The sequence below is a fragment of the Mustela erminea genome, chromosome 15 (genome assembly GCF_009829155.1).
Source record: "Mustela erminea isolate mMusErm1 chromosome 15, mMusErm1.Pri, whole genome shotgun sequence".
NCBI lineage: Eukaryota > Metazoa > Chordata > Mammalia > Carnivora > Mustelidae > Mustela > Mustela erminea.
The window spans coordinates 57,344,663-57,365,091 of record NC_045628.1 but is presented as its reverse complement, the minus strand read 5'-3'; the positions used below and the strand labels follow the sequence as shown (position 1 = coordinate 57,365,091).

General features: G+C 37.6%; 1 protein-coding gene across 2 annotated transcripts in view; it reads right to left on the bottom strand.

Annotated features, from left to right (window-relative positions):
- Window positions 1–3,012: 3,012 nt before the first annotated feature.
- LRRC63 (leucine rich repeat containing 63) overlaps window positions 3,013–20,429 on the bottom strand; it is a 42,974-nt gene continuing 25,557 nt past the window's right edge. For both annotated transcript variants that reach the window (XM_032315432.1, XM_032315433.1), the window contains exons 6-10: window positions 13,468–13,566; window positions 13,091–13,227; window positions 9,563–9,646; window positions 6,478–6,717; window positions 3,013–4,301 (exon numbers count right to left, since the gene is read on the bottom strand). In XM_032315432.1, the coding sequence (XP_032171323.1) occupies window positions 4,082–4,301; window positions 6,478–6,717; window positions 9,563–9,646; window positions 13,091–13,227; window positions 13,468–13,566 (780 nt within the window). In that variant the 3' untranslated portion in view covers window positions 3,013–4,081. The remainder of the gene's footprint in view (window positions 4,302–6,477; window positions 6,718–9,562; window positions 9,647–13,090; window positions 13,228–13,467; window positions 13,567–20,429) is intronic.

The window sequence follows — 20,429 nt, the reverse complement described above, 5'->3', positions numbered from 1 at the left end:
ATATATATAACATATTATATATATAATATAGAAAAAAATCTCCCAATAGCTGAATTAATATCATCACCATTATTAGTCCATAAATTAAGTCATACAGTGTGTGTTCTATATCATGTGGTTTTCAGTTTCCTTCAGTTGCTAACAAAAATCCAAAGTAGTTTATTTGGTGAAAGGGAGGAAGATAATACAAAGTAATTTTAAAGATTTTAATAAGTATCATATGAAAATGAAGGTATAAGAATAACGAAAGTGATTGAACAGGGGAGTCTGGGTGTCTCAGTTGGTTGAGCGTTTGACTCTCCATTTGGTTCAGGTTGTGATCTGAGGGTCGTGGGATCGAGCCTCGCTTTGGGCTCCACACTCAGCTCAGAGTTGGCTTGGGATTCTCTCTCTCTCTCTCTCCCTCTGCTCCTCCCCTGACTCACTCTTGCTGTCTTTCTCTCAAGTAGATAAATACATCTTTGGGGGAAAAAAAAGTACTGAACAAAAATAGCAATGAGTGGGAACTTGAATAAGATATATTAAGATGTAGTTTCAGTTAAAATAATTAAAACAATATGGTGTTGGCATCACATGGATGCCAACATAGATATTCCATCACAAGTTAATGGAATAGAGTAGAAAGTAAAAAAGAAACAGAAATAGGCCTAATTATCTCAAAATTCAGTGTGTCATAAAGGAGGCATTTCGAGTTGGTAGGGTAAAGCTTCAGTAGGAAATGAACAGGAAGGGGAACAACTCCCAGCATTCTAGAAAGACTTAAATTTGGAACCACACCTCGTGTTCCATACTAAAGTAATTTTGAGATGCACAGTATTAAAATGTAAAATAAGTAAACTACAGATAGATATTTATGTAATTTGGGGAGAAAGACAGACTTGCTAAGCTTAGCAATGAAAGATAACAACATAAGGGAATAGATTGATTTTGACCAACATCCATCTGCCCATTTTCTCTAAACCCCAGGCCCTGGTAACCACTATTCTACTCCCTACTTCTGTGACCTTGACCTTTTCAGACCCTGCATATATGAGAGATCAGGCAGTATTTTTCATTCTGTGTCTGGCTTATTTCACTTAGCATAATGTCCTTCAGGCTTATCCATGATTTTTATAAACTAAAATTTAAGGTCTTCATGTCAAAAAACTCCTCACTTTGAATAAGAATAATCCCAAAGTGGTCCTATAACAGCAAGTGCATGTGTGAGCGTGCATCACATAGAAGGAGAGGGCTGGAGAAACTTCCCTCAATTTTCAGTCCCAGAACTCTTTCTTGGAGACAATCTGACTCATGTGTTTTGGGAAGAGGGAATTCCTTCTTTCCAAGTTCCAGAGATGGGCATGTGACTCAGTCCTGGCCAATCAGAGCATTCCATCCATGAAGATACAACGTTGTGTTCATATATGAACATGTGAACCAAGTCGAGCCAAAGAAAATCATCCCTAATGTGTTTCAGTGTAATGGTTGGGCTTAGATAGTGCACTTTTCTCTAAGGTTCCTGACATTCCAGAACATGAACCTGGAATCATCCGTGGCCATCCTTGCTACCTGGAAATGAGGCAAGCTTAAAAGTGTTGCTCAGAGATAGATGATAGCTAGATAGATAGGCAGAAAAGCAGATACTGCCTTCATGACCGTCTGAGTTCCTGAATTGGCTGCGCCTAAAGACACACACACAAACGAATACAGTTACATTTCCTTAGAGTGGGTTTCTGTCATTTATAATCACGACTTTCCTGTTGGTCAGTTATATGTATTACAGGTATTTTCCCATGAGTTGCTTGTCTTTTGACCTTATGTATGAGGATCTTGACTGTCCAGGAATTTTAAAAATTTTTACATATTGAATCTGTTCATCCTTTCTTTTTGGCTGCATTTCCTGCTTAAAAAGGTCCTTCTCATTCTAATTATTTAAGACCCTATTTATTTATTTGTATTTTCAATTTAAACCTTTGAGGAATCTAGAAATTGTTGTGTATGGTGTGAGGTAGATAATTCCCTCTTTAACAAAAGAGTAATATTGGGCGTCTGGGTGGATAGGTGGTTAAGGGACAGCCTCTTGATTTGGACTTGGGTCATGATCTCAGGGGCCTGAGGTCAAGCCCTGGGTCAGGCTCTGCACTCAGGTGAGAGTCTGCGTGAGATTCTCCTCCTCCGCTCCTCCCCCTGCTCATGCTCTCGCGCTCTCTCTAAAATAAATACATATTTTTAAAAAGGTAATATATAAATGTGCACATATACAATATACACGTCGAGATGGTTATCTCTGGTTTTCATTGAGTGACATTACAAAGAGAACATTGTTTTCTTCTTAGGTTTAGTTCAGTTTTCAAATGTTTGTGTGATAAGTATGTTTCAGATCACTTAGATTCAAGGTTTACACTAACCACGAGGAAATAATGAGATTGGGCTCTAAGTGTTTTTCGTATTTGTTCAAATGTCTAGGTATATTCATTTTTCTGCAGCATCTCTAAGATATTGTAATTTCCTTTGAAAACTGTTCTTTCTTCCCTATCTCAATTTATTTCCTATCTCAATATCACATCACCTTGTTATTCAAAGCAAAAATCAACATTTTTAACATTAAAAAATAATTCTTCCTCCAACAAGCATTTCAGAGACAAAGGTGAGTATGAATAGGCTACATGCCAGTAGGATGTAATCTTTTTTTTTTTTTTTTTTAAAGATTTTATTTATTTATTTGACAGAGAGAAATCACAAGTAGATGGAGAGGCAGGCAGAGAGAGAGAGAGGGGGAAGCAGGCTCCCTGCTGAGCAGAGAGCCCGATGTGGGACTCGATCCCAGGACTCTGAGATCATGACCTGAGCCGAAGGCAGCGGCTTAACCCACTGAGCCACCCAGGCGCCCAGGATGTAATCTTATTTTTTATCTTGTTTTAGAAGTATGGATATATTGAATTTTAATACATGTATTTGTTATTATGCTATAAACATCTCCTCTGGATTACTTGCATGATATGGTAGTTACTTCTGTATAAAGAATTTTATTCTTTTGCTGGTGAATATGGTATATACTTCTCAAACAAAGTTTTCGTAGTTCTGTTTAAAATCAAACTGAGTCTAAAGGAGGAGAGTACGAGTAACACAATTTATTGAAATCAACAGTCAGAAAAAATTTTGTCTGGTTTATTTTGTCTTTGATTTAAATAATACTAAACGAAACACATACACACACGCACACACACCTGACATAATGTGTATTTTCTGACATTCTCTAAAGATAAGATATATATAAATTTCAATCATTTTATTTTATCAAGTTTTGTCATTAGCAATGACATTTTGGATTTAGGTGCACTTAAAAAATATACCAAATATGAAACAGTTCTGTGCTACTCTAAAATTTCTTTGTATATCAAAAGGCTTTTACCTTTTTCTTACCGAACACTAATTCTTAAAGCCTCAAGTTCTACTGCATTCGTATGTTGCTTTGCAATGTAATTTTGTAAGTTTTACTTTATTTTTTTGCCAGCTCTCACTGAAGGCCTGTTGAATGCTGGCAGCAGTCTATGGAATCAGGCTTTGTGAGATGAGGGTCAGGATAACTGAGAGATTGTACCAGTTTTCTAAGAGCCTGGGTAATGAATTCAAACAACTAAATATAGGACTGGAATGAATCTTTTATTCCCTAAAACAATCCACAATTGAGATGGTTGGCACTGGACGGATTTCCACAGAAATTCACAAAGAGAACTTGGGTACATGACTTTGAACTCATCTGAGAAATGAACCCCACTGATGACTTTGAAATGCTATCTTATCTCTTGGAATGGATGCATGAAAGTGACAGTTGTAATGTAAATCCTTTTTTTGCAAAGTTTTCCATCATTTCTCATTTGACAGCAAATGTGCTCTAAAAGAAATTTTCTAGATTTCCGCTGAAATCCAAAGACCTTTTACTAATCCTTCTTAAGTAATCATTCTGCAACCACTCCCCAGCAGTCACAAACTTTCCTAAGGAGCTGGGATTACAAAGAGGAGCCACAGAAGAAAGAAGCTGTACTCTCAAAGAGATTAATTACTATAGACATAAACTCTAATGGCTTTTAAAGTGGGACTCCTAAATCATCGCCTGACTTATCAACTCAGAATTTAGAGTTATTTTTCCACTAGGAATACTACCTGAAACAAAACTGCATTCCTTTACTTCTCTATAGCAGGAAGAAGAACACACAAGAAACAAAATAGGAAGGTGTGTTGTTCCAAAACCATCATAGGATCGGATGACTCGAAAACCTTCACCGAACATGGGACCTTGACACCATTCACACCTAGATGTGCTGGAAGGGAAGACACATCAAGTCAATATTTAATAAATCTCTACTGAAGAATAGACTATTGTGCTTGATGTTATGTGAGACTCACAGTAGTGCGAAATAGGGCCTTTGTCACTATTGATCTTACCTTCTAATTGAGGAGCTAAGACATACATAAGTAAAAAGTAAGTGCTAAAAAATAAAGTGGATAAATGTATATAAAACAATCTTGGTTTTTTAAAACAAAAAAGTATAGATGCATAGCAGGAAACACTCTTAAGGAGAGATTCCAAGTAGAGAACAGTAACTTGGTCAGTGTGATCACAGGAAATTTAAATGCCTTTGTAATATTTTTCTGTATTTTCCAAACATTCCATAATAATTATGCTTTATTTTATAGTTCAAAATAATGATACTATTTTAAAAAATAAAGGGACTATATCCTAGCTTTGTACAGGATTAGTGTCTGTATATATTTTAAAATGCTGCTGAATCAGTTAAAAAAAAAAAAAAGACATCAACCCCATTAGTCCACTGACATTAGCACATGAACAGACTATTCACAGAAGAAGAAACTTGAATGTCTAGAGAACATTGAGAAGGGGAGCTTCTCAATCTCAGTAATCAGAGAGGACAGATACCATTTCATAATCATCAGATGGGCAAAATGGAAAAGTCTGACAGCACGACATTTGGTGAGGGTGGGAATCTCCAGGGACACTCATACTTTCTTGGTGGTGTAGACATTGGTATAATTTGCCAATTTTAGATTTATAAAAAGTAAAACTTAATATAAAAATGTATACATGTTAAAGTCTATGTATAAAATCTCAAAAGTGAATTAACAAAATGTCTTGGACAACTTTTTATTGCAATACATTTGGTTTTGCTTCATAGTAATAGCATCATAATATTCTATAATGTGGATATACCATAATTTATTTTACCACTTTTTAATTGATGCACACTGACGCTGCAGTTACCATCCCTAGTCCTAACTTTGTGTTCACGTGTAACTATTTGTATGAGATGGATTCTGACGATTTACCTTTCTGTTTCAAGGGGTAAGTAGGATACTGTCCAGTTGCCTTCCACAAAGCTTTTGCCAATTTACAGCACTACTACTGGTATATAGTGATCTAGATTTGGGGCATCCAATGACAAAGTTTAAGATTAATCTTTTTTCTTTTTTTCTTAAGTTTTTGTTCACTTATTTGACAGACAGAGACCACAAGTAGGCAGAGACAGGTGGGGGGGAAACAGGCTCTCTGCTGAGCAGAGAGCCTGATGCAGGGCTCGATCCCAGGACCCTGAGATCGTGACCTGAGCTGAAGGCAGCGGCTTAACCAACTGAGCCACCCAGGCGCCCCTAAGGTCAATCTTTTTAATCTTAATAAAACAGGTAAAATATCTGTTGTTGCCATTGATGTTGCAGTTCCTTGATTACTAGTAAGATTTAACATGCTTCAGGTCCTGGGCCCTTTTCTATTGGTAGATTATTAATCACATTTTCAATTTCTTTGATGATTATTATCTGTTTAGGCTTCCTGCCTTTTATGGAGTCAATACTGGTAATTCATACACTGCTGGGAAATTTACTTAGGCAGACAACAAAGATTTGTTAAATCAATAATATAAGGACTGGTGAGTGTAAAAATAGTTTTATACCATTGGAAGAAAATACGAGAGAAGCTGAGTGGACTCCTACTGCTTGGGCTTTAGAAACCCTGGTCCTGAGATTTGGCAATGATTCTCGCACTGGCCATTAATCCCTGAGGAGGAGAAAATGCTCTAAATAAGGCTGCTCTCTTCCTGGTCTCTAGGAAATTAGAGTACAAAGTGTTTCCCCACATGGTCTGCCGGGGACCAAAGAACACTTTTTTGGAAGAAACCACTTCTGTGTCCTTAGTAATTCACAGAAAAGATTAAAATCACACCATATAGATGTGGCCAGCCACGCCTCAGCAATTTGTAACTCACACTGGAATTAAGCAGTAAACTGAGAGTATTAGGAAACGGGCTGAATTCAGACTTCATTATTACTCTGAAGAGACAGAAGGAGATATTTAAAGAATTCTATGTATGTTCAAGGCTGCGATATGGATGTGTTAATAGTAGAACTGTCATCTGGCCTCTAAGGAACAACATTTTAAATGCTTAAAGGTGTATTTTCATTAAAAGGGTGTCAGAATCTGCTTACCATTTGAGTAGCTTTTGAATTTCCACTGGGATCACATTATAATATTCACGTAGATTATTTTTTAAAAAGAAAAAAGAAGCAATATGAGTAAGGGATGGTGGGCTATTCAAAGAATTCTCTTTCCAAAACATAGGATGAGTGAATGTATTCTCAAAGAGGATTTTTTTCAGGTTAAGCTTCAAAATTGCAGATGGAAAAGTCGTCAGTTCGTTCCCATCCACATTCAGCTTTTCAAGTGATCTGCAAATAAAGGAAACCAAATTTAAAAGTTTATATGTAATTTATAATAGCAAAATAAAATTTTTTGTCCCAGTGTTCCTGCAAATTGGCATCAAAGGTAGTAGCAATAACGTCCAAGTGTTTAAGTATTTCCTTAGAACCGGAGAATTACAAAGCAAATGACACAGTTTGTTATTATGCAGATCAGTGCATTTGTGTGAATAGCAGAGTTAAAGGATGTACTTTGGGTCTCTGCAACATATCATTATGGAAAAAGAAAAATTCTAGACAGTATAAAGATAGAATATATTTTTATAGACAAACTGAACATCAGTACATATTTTTTCCTTCAAGTCTAATCAAAACAGTGAAATTACCACTAGCAAAAAATATCATGTGTTATGTTGCAGTTTTGATTTTTCATACCTGAATCCCCTTGGTTTTTACTGTGCCATTTGTTTCTGATAACAGCGATTCCTTTGTTCGAAGAGAACAAACATTACTGATTTTCTCATTTTATACTACCTGCCTTGATGGTGTTTTTTTGGTGTGTTGTTTTTGTTTTGTGTGTGGGTTTTTTTTTTTTTTTCAGTTACTCATCTTTCTACTTAGTGCTGGAGACAGGCAGAAAAGTATCTGTTTATGAGGGACACATAAAAACAAATCAAAGTCTTGTCCAACTTGTCAAAGATGCTAGGAGTGAAAAGGATGACATGCGGGCTATAGGTCAAAAGTTGCTGGGAACTCTAGGTTCTCATGTGCAGTGTAGTTTCCTCCTCACACAACTTAAATTCTTTGGTAGGATTTGAAACAATGGAGCTAAGAACATGGCCTTTCACCTGTCTTCACCCCACAGGCACAGTTTGAGTATTGCACTTGTCACAGTCTGGAAAAGGGAAACCATACCCCAGGCTTTACTGTGGTCCCAAAGGCGAGAGCTGGCATGGTCACTCTGCTCCCTCTAGGGAGCCTTAGGGCCAGCAGCAGAGAGCCCAAAGGACAGCCAGAATAAGTGTGGTGGACTCTAGGGAGATGCCAGTGGGGGTCCCTAAATACCCCTTCGGGGAGGCTGCCCCTTCCTGAGTTGCTTTTTCTCAGAGGCTTCAGCAGTCTGGGCTCATCCTTTTTCTGGATGAGTTCTGAGGAATTTGATAGACTCAGCAGTCTCTAAAGCTGCAAGAGCTCCACCAGAGACAGCCTTAGCAGCTGAGCATCTGAGCATTGCAGGGAGCAGAGAAACTTCTTCCGGTTACGTCGCTGATGCTCTCTGAATGGTGCTCTTGTGACCGCCTTTGGTCCTGAGCAGACGGCAGAGCAGCCAGAAGAGAAAAACTGACAAACACACAGAGCGGTGCTCTTGAGGCAATCGTGCTCTGGGAGGCAGAGAAGTTGGGGTGGAAGCAGGAGAATACTTAAAAAAATTCACACACACACACACACACACACACACACACCCACACTCACACACACACACACACACACACACACACACACACACCCAAGGCAAATAGGAAAAGAAAAAAGTAAATACAGTAAAAGCAAGGTAAACTGGAAGAAAAAAACTGAATATGTCGGCCATAACAAAGGTGAAGAGGTTGAATTCCCCTATTAAAATATAAAGATTGTCACATGGGAAATTAAATAATTTGTACAAATATTAGAAAAGCAGATAAAATCATCTCACTTTACTGTAGATAAGACTATGCTCCTGGAAAACCAAACGAAATCTAGTCAAACTGAGTCAGAATGAAGATAATTTGGGTTATATAGCTTAATTTTAAATTCATGTAAGGAAGGACATAGCTTTCCTCTATTCTGTACAGGCAATAGTTAGCTAGAAATGAAAATTATAGAAAATGTTACATTCATAATAACAACACAATTATAGAATACTTAGAGAAGTTTAGTAATAAAGATAAAGGACTTAATGTGAAGCGAGTCATAAATATTTTAAAAGATTTTATTTATTTATTTTAGAGAGAGTGGCGGGCGGGGGTAGAAGGGGCAGAGAAGGAGGGAGAGGGAGAGGGAAGGAATCTCAAGAAGACTCTGTGCAGAGCCTGATTTGGGTCTGGATGTGGGGCTCGATCTCACAACCCTGAAATCATGACTTGAGCTGAAAACAAGAGTCAACCCCTAGGCACCCAAGTCATAAATTCCTATGAAGGACATAAAACAAAATCTGAACAAATGAAAAAATATGCTCTGTTTTAGGATGAAAATATTTATTAACATCAGAAATGTAAATTCTTCAAAACCTATATGTAAACTCAAGACAATTATAATTGAAATCTCAATTTTGTGTTTATTTTTTTGGAGGAAGAGGGGCTTGGAAGTATATTAAATGCTCTTAAAACTCATGATCTAAGGAGAATAGTTAAAAGGCTATTATTGAAAAACAATCTCCCTCCTAATTATTAAAAATTATTCTAAAGTCATAATCAAAAGAATATAATCGAAAGAGTACTGATCTGTAAGGACATAGATGAACTTCAGATGTGAGATTTTAAAAGTCAATGTGAGAAAGAATCAGGGCTTGGTATTAGGCTTACACTGTTATATGTATTTCCTTATCCTGGAGAAATAAAACTGATAAGAACTACAGGTGTACATCCAGAAAAATGGACAAAATGAAGCATGTCATTCTATTAAGAAGCCATCAGTACAACTTTTAAATAATTACTGAAAATGTTATGTCTTAAAAATGCCAGTCATTCAAGTTACTTTTTCATAAATGTGACGTTTCATATATTACGTTTTGTGGCTATTAAATGTATGAACGAGCTCAGTTTTCTCCAACACAGTCATTACCAAATATGTCCTGACAGGGCATATGGCTTTGTGTACTTAACAAGTTTCAGATTACCTGAGTTTCTGGATTTCATTAGGAATGGAAGCAATACTATTGTAGGAAATATCAAGTTCCTCAAGATGGGACAAAAGAAATAACCTTAGACAGAAAAAGAAAATGGAATTAAAAATGATTACCTGCTTGTCATTACTAGGCATGAATAAAGAATTAAATACTTGAGCAAAGAGGTAGAAATACGGAGAAACTACATTTTCCTACAATCTTGAAATTTATGGACTTCTTTTCATTATAGGTGGCTTAATGACAATCGAAGTTCCTAAAATGATTCTTCTATCCTTTAAGACAGCTTTGAAATGTTTGGAGCAGCTAAAGCCCCATACAGAAAAAGCTGCCTGAGAAATTTCTAAAACATTTAGAGAGGGTCTTTTCTTGGTTGCTGTATTTGTTTCCTAGGGCTGATGTAACCAATGACCACAAGCCAGGTGGCTTAGAGCCATGGACACTTATTCCCTCCCAGTTCTGGAGGCTGGAAGTCCAAAATCAAGGTGTTAGTGGTGTTAGTGGAGTCGGTTCTTTCTGGAGTCTGTCAGGGCCCTCCAGGGGGGCTCTGGGATGAAAAAGACAAGAAACAGAAAAAAAAGGGGGAAAAAAGCCCAACAACCAAAAAACAAGGCAAGGAGAGAGACACATTCTGGTGATGTCATTACCTCTTAAATGAACAAAAAAATCCCATGTATTTCATGAACAAATGCTATCCTAAAGCTTTGGGGAAAAGAAGAAACCTTTTGGATTTTTAAAGTGATCTGTTGTCTTTATTTTACAAGAAAACTAAATAGACCTTTTCGTGGTCACAAAACTTCAAACATTTAATCTGAGAGCATTAGTTATACCTTTCCATAGTATAATCAAGGGCATAACTATAACTGTAGAGGGCCTATCTGTAAGGGGCATAGCTAGGATGAGGACCCAGTTCTTTGTGTCTCCAGAACCTGGGCTTTAGTATCTGCATTTGCATAGCTTATGCCCCAAGCAGCCCAGGGCAAAGATAGTAGCAACAAAAACTTAGGCCTCAGTTGACTTTGTGCTGTTGATCTCCCCATGATATGAATACATAACCCATGTTATTTGATTCAAAATATATATACTGCTTCGGAGGGGCCTGGGTGACTCAGCTGACTGAGTGTCTGCCTCTGGCTCAGGGCGTGATCCTAGTGTTCTGGGATCGAGCCCTGTCTCAGGCTTCCTTCTCTACAGGGAGCTTGCTTCTCCCCTCCTGCTCCCCCTGCCTGAGCTCTCTCTTTCTGTCAAGTAAATAAATAAAATCTTGAAAAATATACTGCTTTATTTTAGAAACTCTAATATTTTTTAGAAATAGCTTTTTATTTTTTATTTTTTATTTTTTTTTAAAGATTTTATTTATTTTTCAGAGACAGAGGGAGAGAGCGCGAGCGAGCACAGGCAGACAGAGAGGCAGGTAGAGGCAGAGGGAGAAGCAGGCTCCCCGCCGAGCAAGGAGCCCGATGTGGGACTCGATCCCAGGATCCTGGGATCATGACCTGAGCCGAAGGCAGCTGCTTAACCAACTGAGCCACCCAGGCGTCCCAGAAATAGCTTTTTAAAACTTTTTGAGTATAACCAATAGTTAACCAATAGTTCAAACTAATTTGCTTAATCTCTAAATAGTGAGCAATGTTGACCCTATAGCTATGAACAAGTTGTAGTTGCTTTAGGAATTTTTACATTTTGTTTAAATGACAGTTACAGTCATTAAAGGTCATAATTACAATTTTACAGATTATTAAATATAAATTTTATTTAGATGTACATATTCATATATGCATATATACATATATATGGGTCTTTATATGCATACATATATGTAGCTATGTGTGTATATATACACAGGGTTATGTGTGTGTATATTTACAAATATATATATACACATACACACACACACACACACACACACAGAAATATAGATACATGTGTACACACAGATTAGTAGACACACATGTATTACTTAGCTCTGTTCCCAGAGTGTCTAGAAGCAATGTTATCCCCAGTAGCACTGGGACTTCTAGCACCCAGATCTTGTTTTTTTTTTTTTAATCAGGCCATGAAAACACATGGAAGAAAGTTCCATGCATATTTCTTTCTTTTTTTTTCTTTTATTTATTTTCAGCATAACAGTATTCATTATTTTTTCACCACACCCAGTGCTCCATGCACTCCGTGCCCTCTATAATACCCACCACCTGGTTCCCCCAACCTCCCACCCCCGCCACTTCAAACCCCTCAGATTGTTTTTCAGAGTCCATAGTCTCTCATGGTTCACCTCCCCTTCCAGTTTCCCCCAACTCCGTTCTCCTCTCTAACTCCCCATGACCTCCATGCTATGTGTTTTGCTCCACAAATAAGTGAAACCATATGATAATTGACTCTCTCTGCTTGACTTATTTCACTCAGCATAATCTCTTTCAGTCCCGTCCATGTTGCTACAAAAGTTGGGTATTCATCCTTTCTGATGGAGGCATAATACTCCATAGTGTATATGGATCTCGGTTTTAAATACCATCTTCCAATAAAAAGGAAGCAGAGTTTACTTAGAGAAACAGCTGCTTCTAGAATCAAGGCAGGGAAAATATAATTTATATTACTGTTGAAAAAATAGATGATTTAAATAGAAATAAAATACACACAATGCAATATTCTTACTTTTAGTGTTGATTTGTTATATATGTATTATGTGTAATGTGAAATGTGTTTATATACAGGAATGGTGTAAGTTTAACATGCTTTTTTATTCTTTTAAATGACTGAATAGTTTTACAGTTTATTAATGCAGAATTTGTTGGATTGATAAATATAAACAATGCTGAGTGAACAACTTTATAAATGAATTTTGATGCATTTCCTTAATTTCAGTGAGAATCTTTTTTACAAAATGTTCAACTGTATAAGAGTCCCTGTCCCTTTGCCCTTAACCTACATCCAATTTGTTTAACTGAAAGATGTATGTCATTTTGCATTTGGCTAAGGTTTTGGTTTAAGAATTAAATAATCACCAGTCCATAGGTCTGGAAAAATTCCATCTCTTTTATACCCAAATATCAACATTCTTATTAAAGGATGATACATATCGTATTGGCTAATTTCTTGATTTATAGATTAGGAAATTGAGACCAGGAAGGTTAAGTGATTCCCCAGATAAAACAGATCATTATCAATTTTGAAGTTAAAAGTCTAGATTACCTAATTCCATATGCAGTGTCCTTTCCAAATGCACAAAGGCTATCAAGGGATCAGTGCAAGTTTCTCACTCAAGCCTTTTTCTGTAATTGGTGTTCATTTAATCCATACTCAAATAATGGATCTCTAGATGAGCATTCACTAGCCCCTCACTAGCTGCCATCTATGTAGCTGCTATGATTGCTTGTAACACAATGATAAGAAGCAAGTAAGCTAACTGGAAGAGAACGGGAATCATTCAGTTGCTAGCTGCTTTCAAAAGGGAAATTGATCTCTTTCTAAATTATAAGCTTTTTATTTTCTGTGCTCATAATCTCAAGCCATTGACCTTACCCAGGTGGAAGAGTTGTAATCAAATTAAAGGCAATGCTGAAAACTCTAAGGAGCTTAAGTTGCTGAATTTCAGAAGAGATTTCTTTGATAGGATTATTTCTTAGTAATAGTATTTGTAAATTTTTAAGACAAAGTATCTAAAGAACAGAAAAGAGAAACAAACATGAGTAGAATGATCAAGTATCGCAGATCTCTACTTGGTACATTTTATAAACCCTTTGAACTAATGTAGTAGAATCAACGAATGAACATTGATTGGCTCTATCACCTATCTCTTTTTTTGCTCTTTTCCAGGGTATCTTAAATGTCTATTTTTTATTATAATTATTATTCATAAGAAATTAGTGCAATGTACACAATGATAAAAATGGACTCACTTCTGTGGGGAAGTAACTGATGTCATTGAAGGATAAGTTAAGATACACCAATTGGGAGGCCAAAATCGTTAAGTCTGGACAATTTGTGATAAAAAAGCCCTAAAAGAAAGTAACAAGTGATAAGAGGTTAATTAACAATCCACAAAATATTTTATACCAAAGTAAAAATAAATGAGTACGTAACTGAGTGACAGTGCTTGACACAGTACACTAACAAGGCTATACTCATCTTCCATTCGTTAGTCTGCCATAATAATAATTCCCTAAATATGGAAAGGATAGAAACCAAATAGAAACTCTGCTGAGTATTCATGTTTATAATAAGTTTAGTGTTAGATGTGTGACAGGAATTATTTTGATTAATGGCAAACAAACATTTATGGAGTATCCATTGTGTGCTGAAATGTAAGTGAATACATTTTATATTTAATTATCTCTTTTATCTTATTTTTTCTTGTTTCTACCTCTTTTTCTGTTATCATTCTATTAATCTAATGTCTATCTAAGACTTCGTGTTTAAATATGCCAATTCTGATTGAGGAAAACTATGCACTGCTGTGAACTAAGTGTTTGTGCTGCCCACAAACCTTTATGTTAAGGTCCCAAACCCCAGTGTGATGGCATTTAGAGGTGAGGCCTTTGTGAGGTAATTAGGGTGAGATAAGGTCTTAAGGGTGGAGCCCTTATAATGGGATTAGTGCCCATATAAGAAGAAGAAGGGGCCAGAGCTCTCTTTTCCATCAGGTAAGGATATACGAAGAAAGTAGGTGTGAGCAAGAGATCTCTAACCAGGAGACAAATCAGCTGACACCCCTCAATGTTGGACTCCAGGGCTGCCAGAACTGGGAGAAATTAATGATATTTTGTCATAGCAGTCAGAACTGATTAAGACATGTTTGGTGTCCTCAGTATCTTTAACACTCCAGGATAATTGAAACACTTGTTTCTTAAGCGTCATGGGATCAGTAGTGGTCAACTGAATGGACCAAGGGACACCACTGTTGGATGATCAGACCTCAGCTTATAGAAAAGGGGGACATCATTGCAGGTGCGTTAGACTATGCCACATATCATATGAGAATGAAGGGCTCATGGCTAAAGAACCTTAAAGTTGAGTACTGGTTTCAAGATTGACCTTTTACTGAAGTAGTGTATATAGACAAAAGTGGGTAGTCTTTTTTCCTGTCATAAACACTTTCTCTGCAGAACTGGTGCTGTACTTACAGAGCAGATATGTGTTTATCATAGTCTCTAATCATTTCACTTAGTGTGCTCAGACAACTAGATGCCTTTACGTTTCCTTCTGCCTGGAAATTTCTTCCCTCATGTTATCCCATGAACTATATAGTCTCACCTGATCAGTGACCAGCACAGAGTCAGCTGTCTACTCATATGTCATCTGGCCAGAGAGGCCTTCCTAACCAACCTATGACAGAGAGCAACCTCTCAAACCAGTGCTCCAGCGATGATTCCCTGTCACTTGCCTTATTTTTCTTCATAGTTCTTAAAATCATAGGACAGACTATGTACAAATATATGTCTGATCTCACCCCCACTAAATTTTAATAAGCTCCATGAAACAGGCATTCTCTTCTGTTTTGCACACTGATATATAGTTAAAATACATAGTTTACCACTGGCACATGGGGGGTTCTTAATAAATATTGGCTGAATGAGTGAATATCCAGAACCTTCATGTTGCCTCATGTAATCCCCAGGACCATCACTAGGAGGCTGGCCCACCACAGGTATCCTGGATCTCTCTTTTATCATCCCATCATAAAACCCGTTGGCTGTGGTTATCATGCAATGGCTGTGTGGAACTAAGCCTTAGAGGAGTGTGGTCCAAGATGGCGGAGGATTATGAGACCTAGATTTCATCTGGTGCCAGGAGTTCAGCTAGATAGCTATCAAACCACTCTGAACACCTATGAACTCAACAGGAGATCAAAGAAAAGAATAGCAACAACCTTAGGAACAGAAAAGTGACCACTTTCTGCAAGGTAGGACATGTGGAGAAGTGAATGGAGGCGATATATGGGAAGAGAGACCGCAGGGGGAGGGGCCAGCTCCAGGCAAGCTGTGGAGCAATGGAGCACAAAATCGGAACTTTTAGAAGTCTTCTCCACTGAGGGACGTTGCTCCAGAGACTAAGCAGGGAGTGGAACCCTCATGGGGACAGTGTGGTCTCAGGACCCTCAGGGTTGCAGAAAGACCAGGGCTGTCTGAGGGTGGCAGAGCTCCCAGATATGGGGTGGAGAAGCTGGCCACAGAGATAGAGCCGAGGAGTGGGCTTTCTGCTCAGGGTTACCTTAAACCATGATCCGAGGCACAGTTGGGCCACTGCTCTTAGAGTGAAATAACTGGGGAAACTCCCTTTCTTACCCCCAGGAGGAGTGGCTTCAGAGAGCACTGCAGGAATTGGCTAGGTTTGGAGCCTCCAAATGGGGCCATGCGCCGGAGATGGAAACACTCGGTCGCAGGCCGGGTGAGCACAGAGCGTGGCTGGAGACCAGGGGATGGGAGTGACTGACTGCTTTTCTCCGAGGGTGCACTGAGGAGTGGGGCCCCAAGCTCTTGGCTCCTCCTGGCCGGAGACTAGGAGGCTGCCATTTTCATTCCTGTACTCCAAAGCTCTATGGAAAGTGTTCAGGGAACAAAGCTCCGAAGAGCAAAATCTTTGAGCAGATTGCTTAGCCTGGCCTCTGGCGAGGGCAGTGCAATTCTGCCTTGGGCAAAGACATTTGAGAATCACTGCAACAGGCCCCTTCCCCAGAGTTCAGCAAGAACATCCAGCCAAGACCAAGTTTACTGATCAATGAGAACACCTCATCAGTGCTAGGGGAATACAGCACATAGAATTCATGGCTTTTTCCCTATGATGCTTTAGTCTTTCAACTTTAATTTTAAATTCTTCCTTCTTTTTCTTTTTCTTTTTTTGAATTTTTCTTCTTTCCTTTTTCAACCAACTTCTTATCTCATCAATTCTTTTTTTAGAATCTCTTTTAATTTTCACCTTTACTATCTTTACTATTCTATCCCTTCATTGTATTTAACTTTATTTATTTATTTATTTATTTATTTATCTAACCTTATTGTATTTAACCTTATTTTTTGTATATATATAAGTTTTTCTTTCTTTAAAAATTTGGGTTGTTCTTTCTTCTAACAGACCAAAATACACCCAAAATCTAGTGTATGGCTCTGTTCTATTCACCAGCCTGATCATATTCTCCCCCCCCCGCCGTTTTGGGTCTCCTTTGATTGTTTAGTGTATATTTCTATGGGGTCATTGTTACCCTTTTAGCATTTTGTTCTCTCGTTCATCTATTCTTCTCTGAGAAAACTCGTATCAAAAAAAAAGAGTAAGAGGAAGTACCGATTGCCAGGGGCCTAGTCAATATGGACACTAGTAAGATATTGGATCTAGAGTTCAGAATGACAATTATAAAGATATGAGCTCGTCCTGAAAAAAGCATAGAAGACACTAGAGAATTCCTTTCTGGAGAAGTAAAATCTAACCAAGTCAAAATCAGAAAGGCTATTAATGAGGTGCAATCAAAAAGGAGGCTCTAACTACTAGGGTAAATGAGGCAGAAGAGAGAATTACTGATATAGAAGACTAAATGATGGAGAATAAAGAAGCTGAGCAAAAGATAAACAGCTACTGGATGATGAGGGGAGAATTTGATATATAAGTGAGACCATAAGATGAAACAATATTACAACAATTACAATCCTGGAAGAAGAAGAAAGAGAAAGAGGGGCAGAAGGTATATTGGAGCAAATTATAGTGGAGAACTTCCACAATGTGGGGGAAGAAACAGGAATCAAAATCCAGGAGGCACAGAGAACCCCCCCCCAAAATCAATAAGAATAGGTCCACACCCCATCATCTAATAGTAAATCAAGTCTTAGAGACAAAGAGAAAATCCTGAAAGCAGCTCAGCACAAGAGGTCTGTAGCCTACAAAGGTAGAAACGTTAGATTGGCAGCAGACCTATCTACAGAGACCTGGCAGGCCAGAAAGGACTGTCATGATATATTCAGAGCACCAAATGAGAAAAGCCAAGAATACTATATTCAGCTAGGCTGTCATTGAAAATAAGAGGAGGATAAAAAGCTTCCAGGACAGACAAAAACTAAAAGAATTTCCAAACACCAAATAGGCCTTACAGGAAATATTGAAAGGATTAGCTAAGCAAAGAGAGAGCCTAAAAGTAACAGACTAGAAAGGAACAGAGACAGTATACAGTAACAGTCACCTTACAGGTAATATAATGGCACTAAAGTCACATCTTTCAATAGTTACCCTGAATGTAAATGGGATAAATGCCCCAATGAAAAGACATAGGTTATCAGAATGGATTAAAAAAAAACAAGACCCATTGATATGCTGTCTGCAAAAAAACTCATTTTAGACCCTGGGGCACCTGGGTTGCTCAGTGGGTTAAAGCCTCTGCCTTCAGCTCAGGTCATGGTCTCAGGGTCCTGGGATTGAACCCTGCGTTGGGCTCTCTGCTCAGCAGGGAGCCTGCTTCTCTCTCTCTCAGTCTGCCTCTCTGCCTACTTGTGATCTCTCTTTCCATCAAATAAATAAATAAAAATCTTTAAAAAACTCATTTTAGACCCAAAGAAACCACCAGATTTAAAGTGAGGGGGTGGAAAACCACTTACCATGCTAAGGGACATCAAAAGAAAGCTAGGGTGACAACCCTTATATCAGAGAAATTAGGTTTTAAACCAAAGATTATAAAAAGAGATGAGCAAGAACACTATCCAACAAGAAGATCTAACAATTTAAAATATCTATGCCTCTAACATGGGAGCAGCTAAGTATACAAACCAATTAATTTTAAAAAATCAAAGAAACACATGAACAATACAATGGTAGTAGGGAACTTTAATATCTCCTTCACTGAAATGGACAGATCGTCCAAGCAAAAGATCAACACACTGGACACACTGGACCAGATGGACATCACAGATATATTCAGAACATTCCATCCCAAAACAATAGAATACACATTCTTCTCTAGTGCATACGGAACATTATCCAGAATAGATCACATCCTGGGTCATAAATCAGGTCTCAACTGGTACCAAAAATTGGAATCATTCCCTGCATATTTTCAGACCACAATGCTTTGGAACTCAAACTCAATAACAACAGGAAAGGTGGAAAGAACTAAAATATGTTGAGTCTAAAGGAGCATCCTAGTAAAGAATAAATGTGTCAACCAGGAAATTAAAGAATTTTAAAAATTCATGGAAACAAATGAAAACGAAAACACAACTGTTCAAAATATATGGGATGCAGCAAAAGCAGTCCTAAGAGGAAAATATATAGCAATACAAGCCTTTCTCAAGAAACAGGGAAGGTCTCAAATATACAACCTAACTCTACACCTAAAGGACCTGGAGAAAGAAGAGCAAATAAAGCATAAACCCAGCAGGAGAAGATAAATAATAAAGATCAGAGCAGCCATCAAAAATGTGAAATCTTGCCATTTGCAACAATGTGGATGGAACTAAAGGGTATTATGCTAAGTGAAATGAGTCAAGCAGAGAAAGATAATTATATGATCTTGCTGATATGTGGAGTTTGAGAAATAAGGCAGAAGATCATAGGGGAAGAGAGGAAAAAATGAAACAAGACAAAACCAGAGAGTGAGATAAACTAAGAGACTCTTAATCTCAGAAAACAAACCGACAGTGTTGGAGTGGAAGGGGTGGAAAGGAGGGGGCATCTAGGTGATGGACGTTGGGGTGGGTTTGTGTTATGGTGAGTGGTACGTATTGTGTAAGACCAACGAATCACAGACCTATACCCCTGAAACAAGTAATACATTATATGTTAATAATAAAAAACAAAATTAAATTAAATTATTTCAAAAGAAGGGGAAAAAAGGTACTAAGCACTAAGAATGTGGAGGCCTTCCCAATCTCTTGAACTGCTCTAGCAACAATTAAGTCCTTATATCTTGGGTCTGTATTAGATTAATCAGTACACTTGTTTTGTATAAGTTTTTGTTCACAGAAAGTCTACTTCTTTTAATAAGGTCCTGAACTAGATCAGGAATTATGACCTTTAATTCTTTTATATCACCCCACAGAGCTCAAGATTCTACTCTGGAGTCTAATATTTTTTAAAAATAATATTAATGGCTGTGGAAATAAAGTTTTTCTTCACTAGTTCCACCCAACTCTTTAAAAGCTACATTCGTTCTCTATCTAAAGCAAGGATTAGCAAACTACACTCTGCCACCTGTTTTTCTAAGTTAAGGTTTTACTGGAACATAGCCACGCTCATAAGTTTAAGTATTGTATATAGCTGCTTTTGCATTATGTAACAGAGTTGAGTGACAGAGACCATGCAACCCTCAAAGTCTATGATTTTTTTATCCAACCCTTTGCAGAAAAACTCACCAACCTCTGATTTAAAGTAATTCACTCCTGGGGCATCTGGGTGACTCAGTTAAGCATCCTACTTTTGATCTCAGCTCAGGTGTTGATATCAGGGTTGTGAATTCAAGCCCCATGTAACGAATAAATGAATGAATGAATGAAGAAATAAATGAATAAATAAAGTAATTCACTTCAAAGGGCACTCTATTGGCTGGCTCAGTCAGTAGAGTATGTGACTCTTGATCTCAGGATTGTTAAGTTCAAGACCCATGTTAGCTGTGCAGATAACTTAAAAACAAAATCTTAAAAAAATAAAATTCACTACAAAACCAGATAATCTGATTGTTCACTTATCCTAATGGTTAATGACCTTATTTCAAACCAACCTTCTCACTAAAACCAAAAAGGTAAACAAACATAACACAATAAATGTTTGGAGAATTAACAAAGTAGCTAGGTCTTAATAAGCCAAACTTCTAGAAAGAAGAGAATCTCAGGATGGTAGACAGAACATTCAACACTACTTTTCTCCCTAAGTCATTTGCCTAATCAAA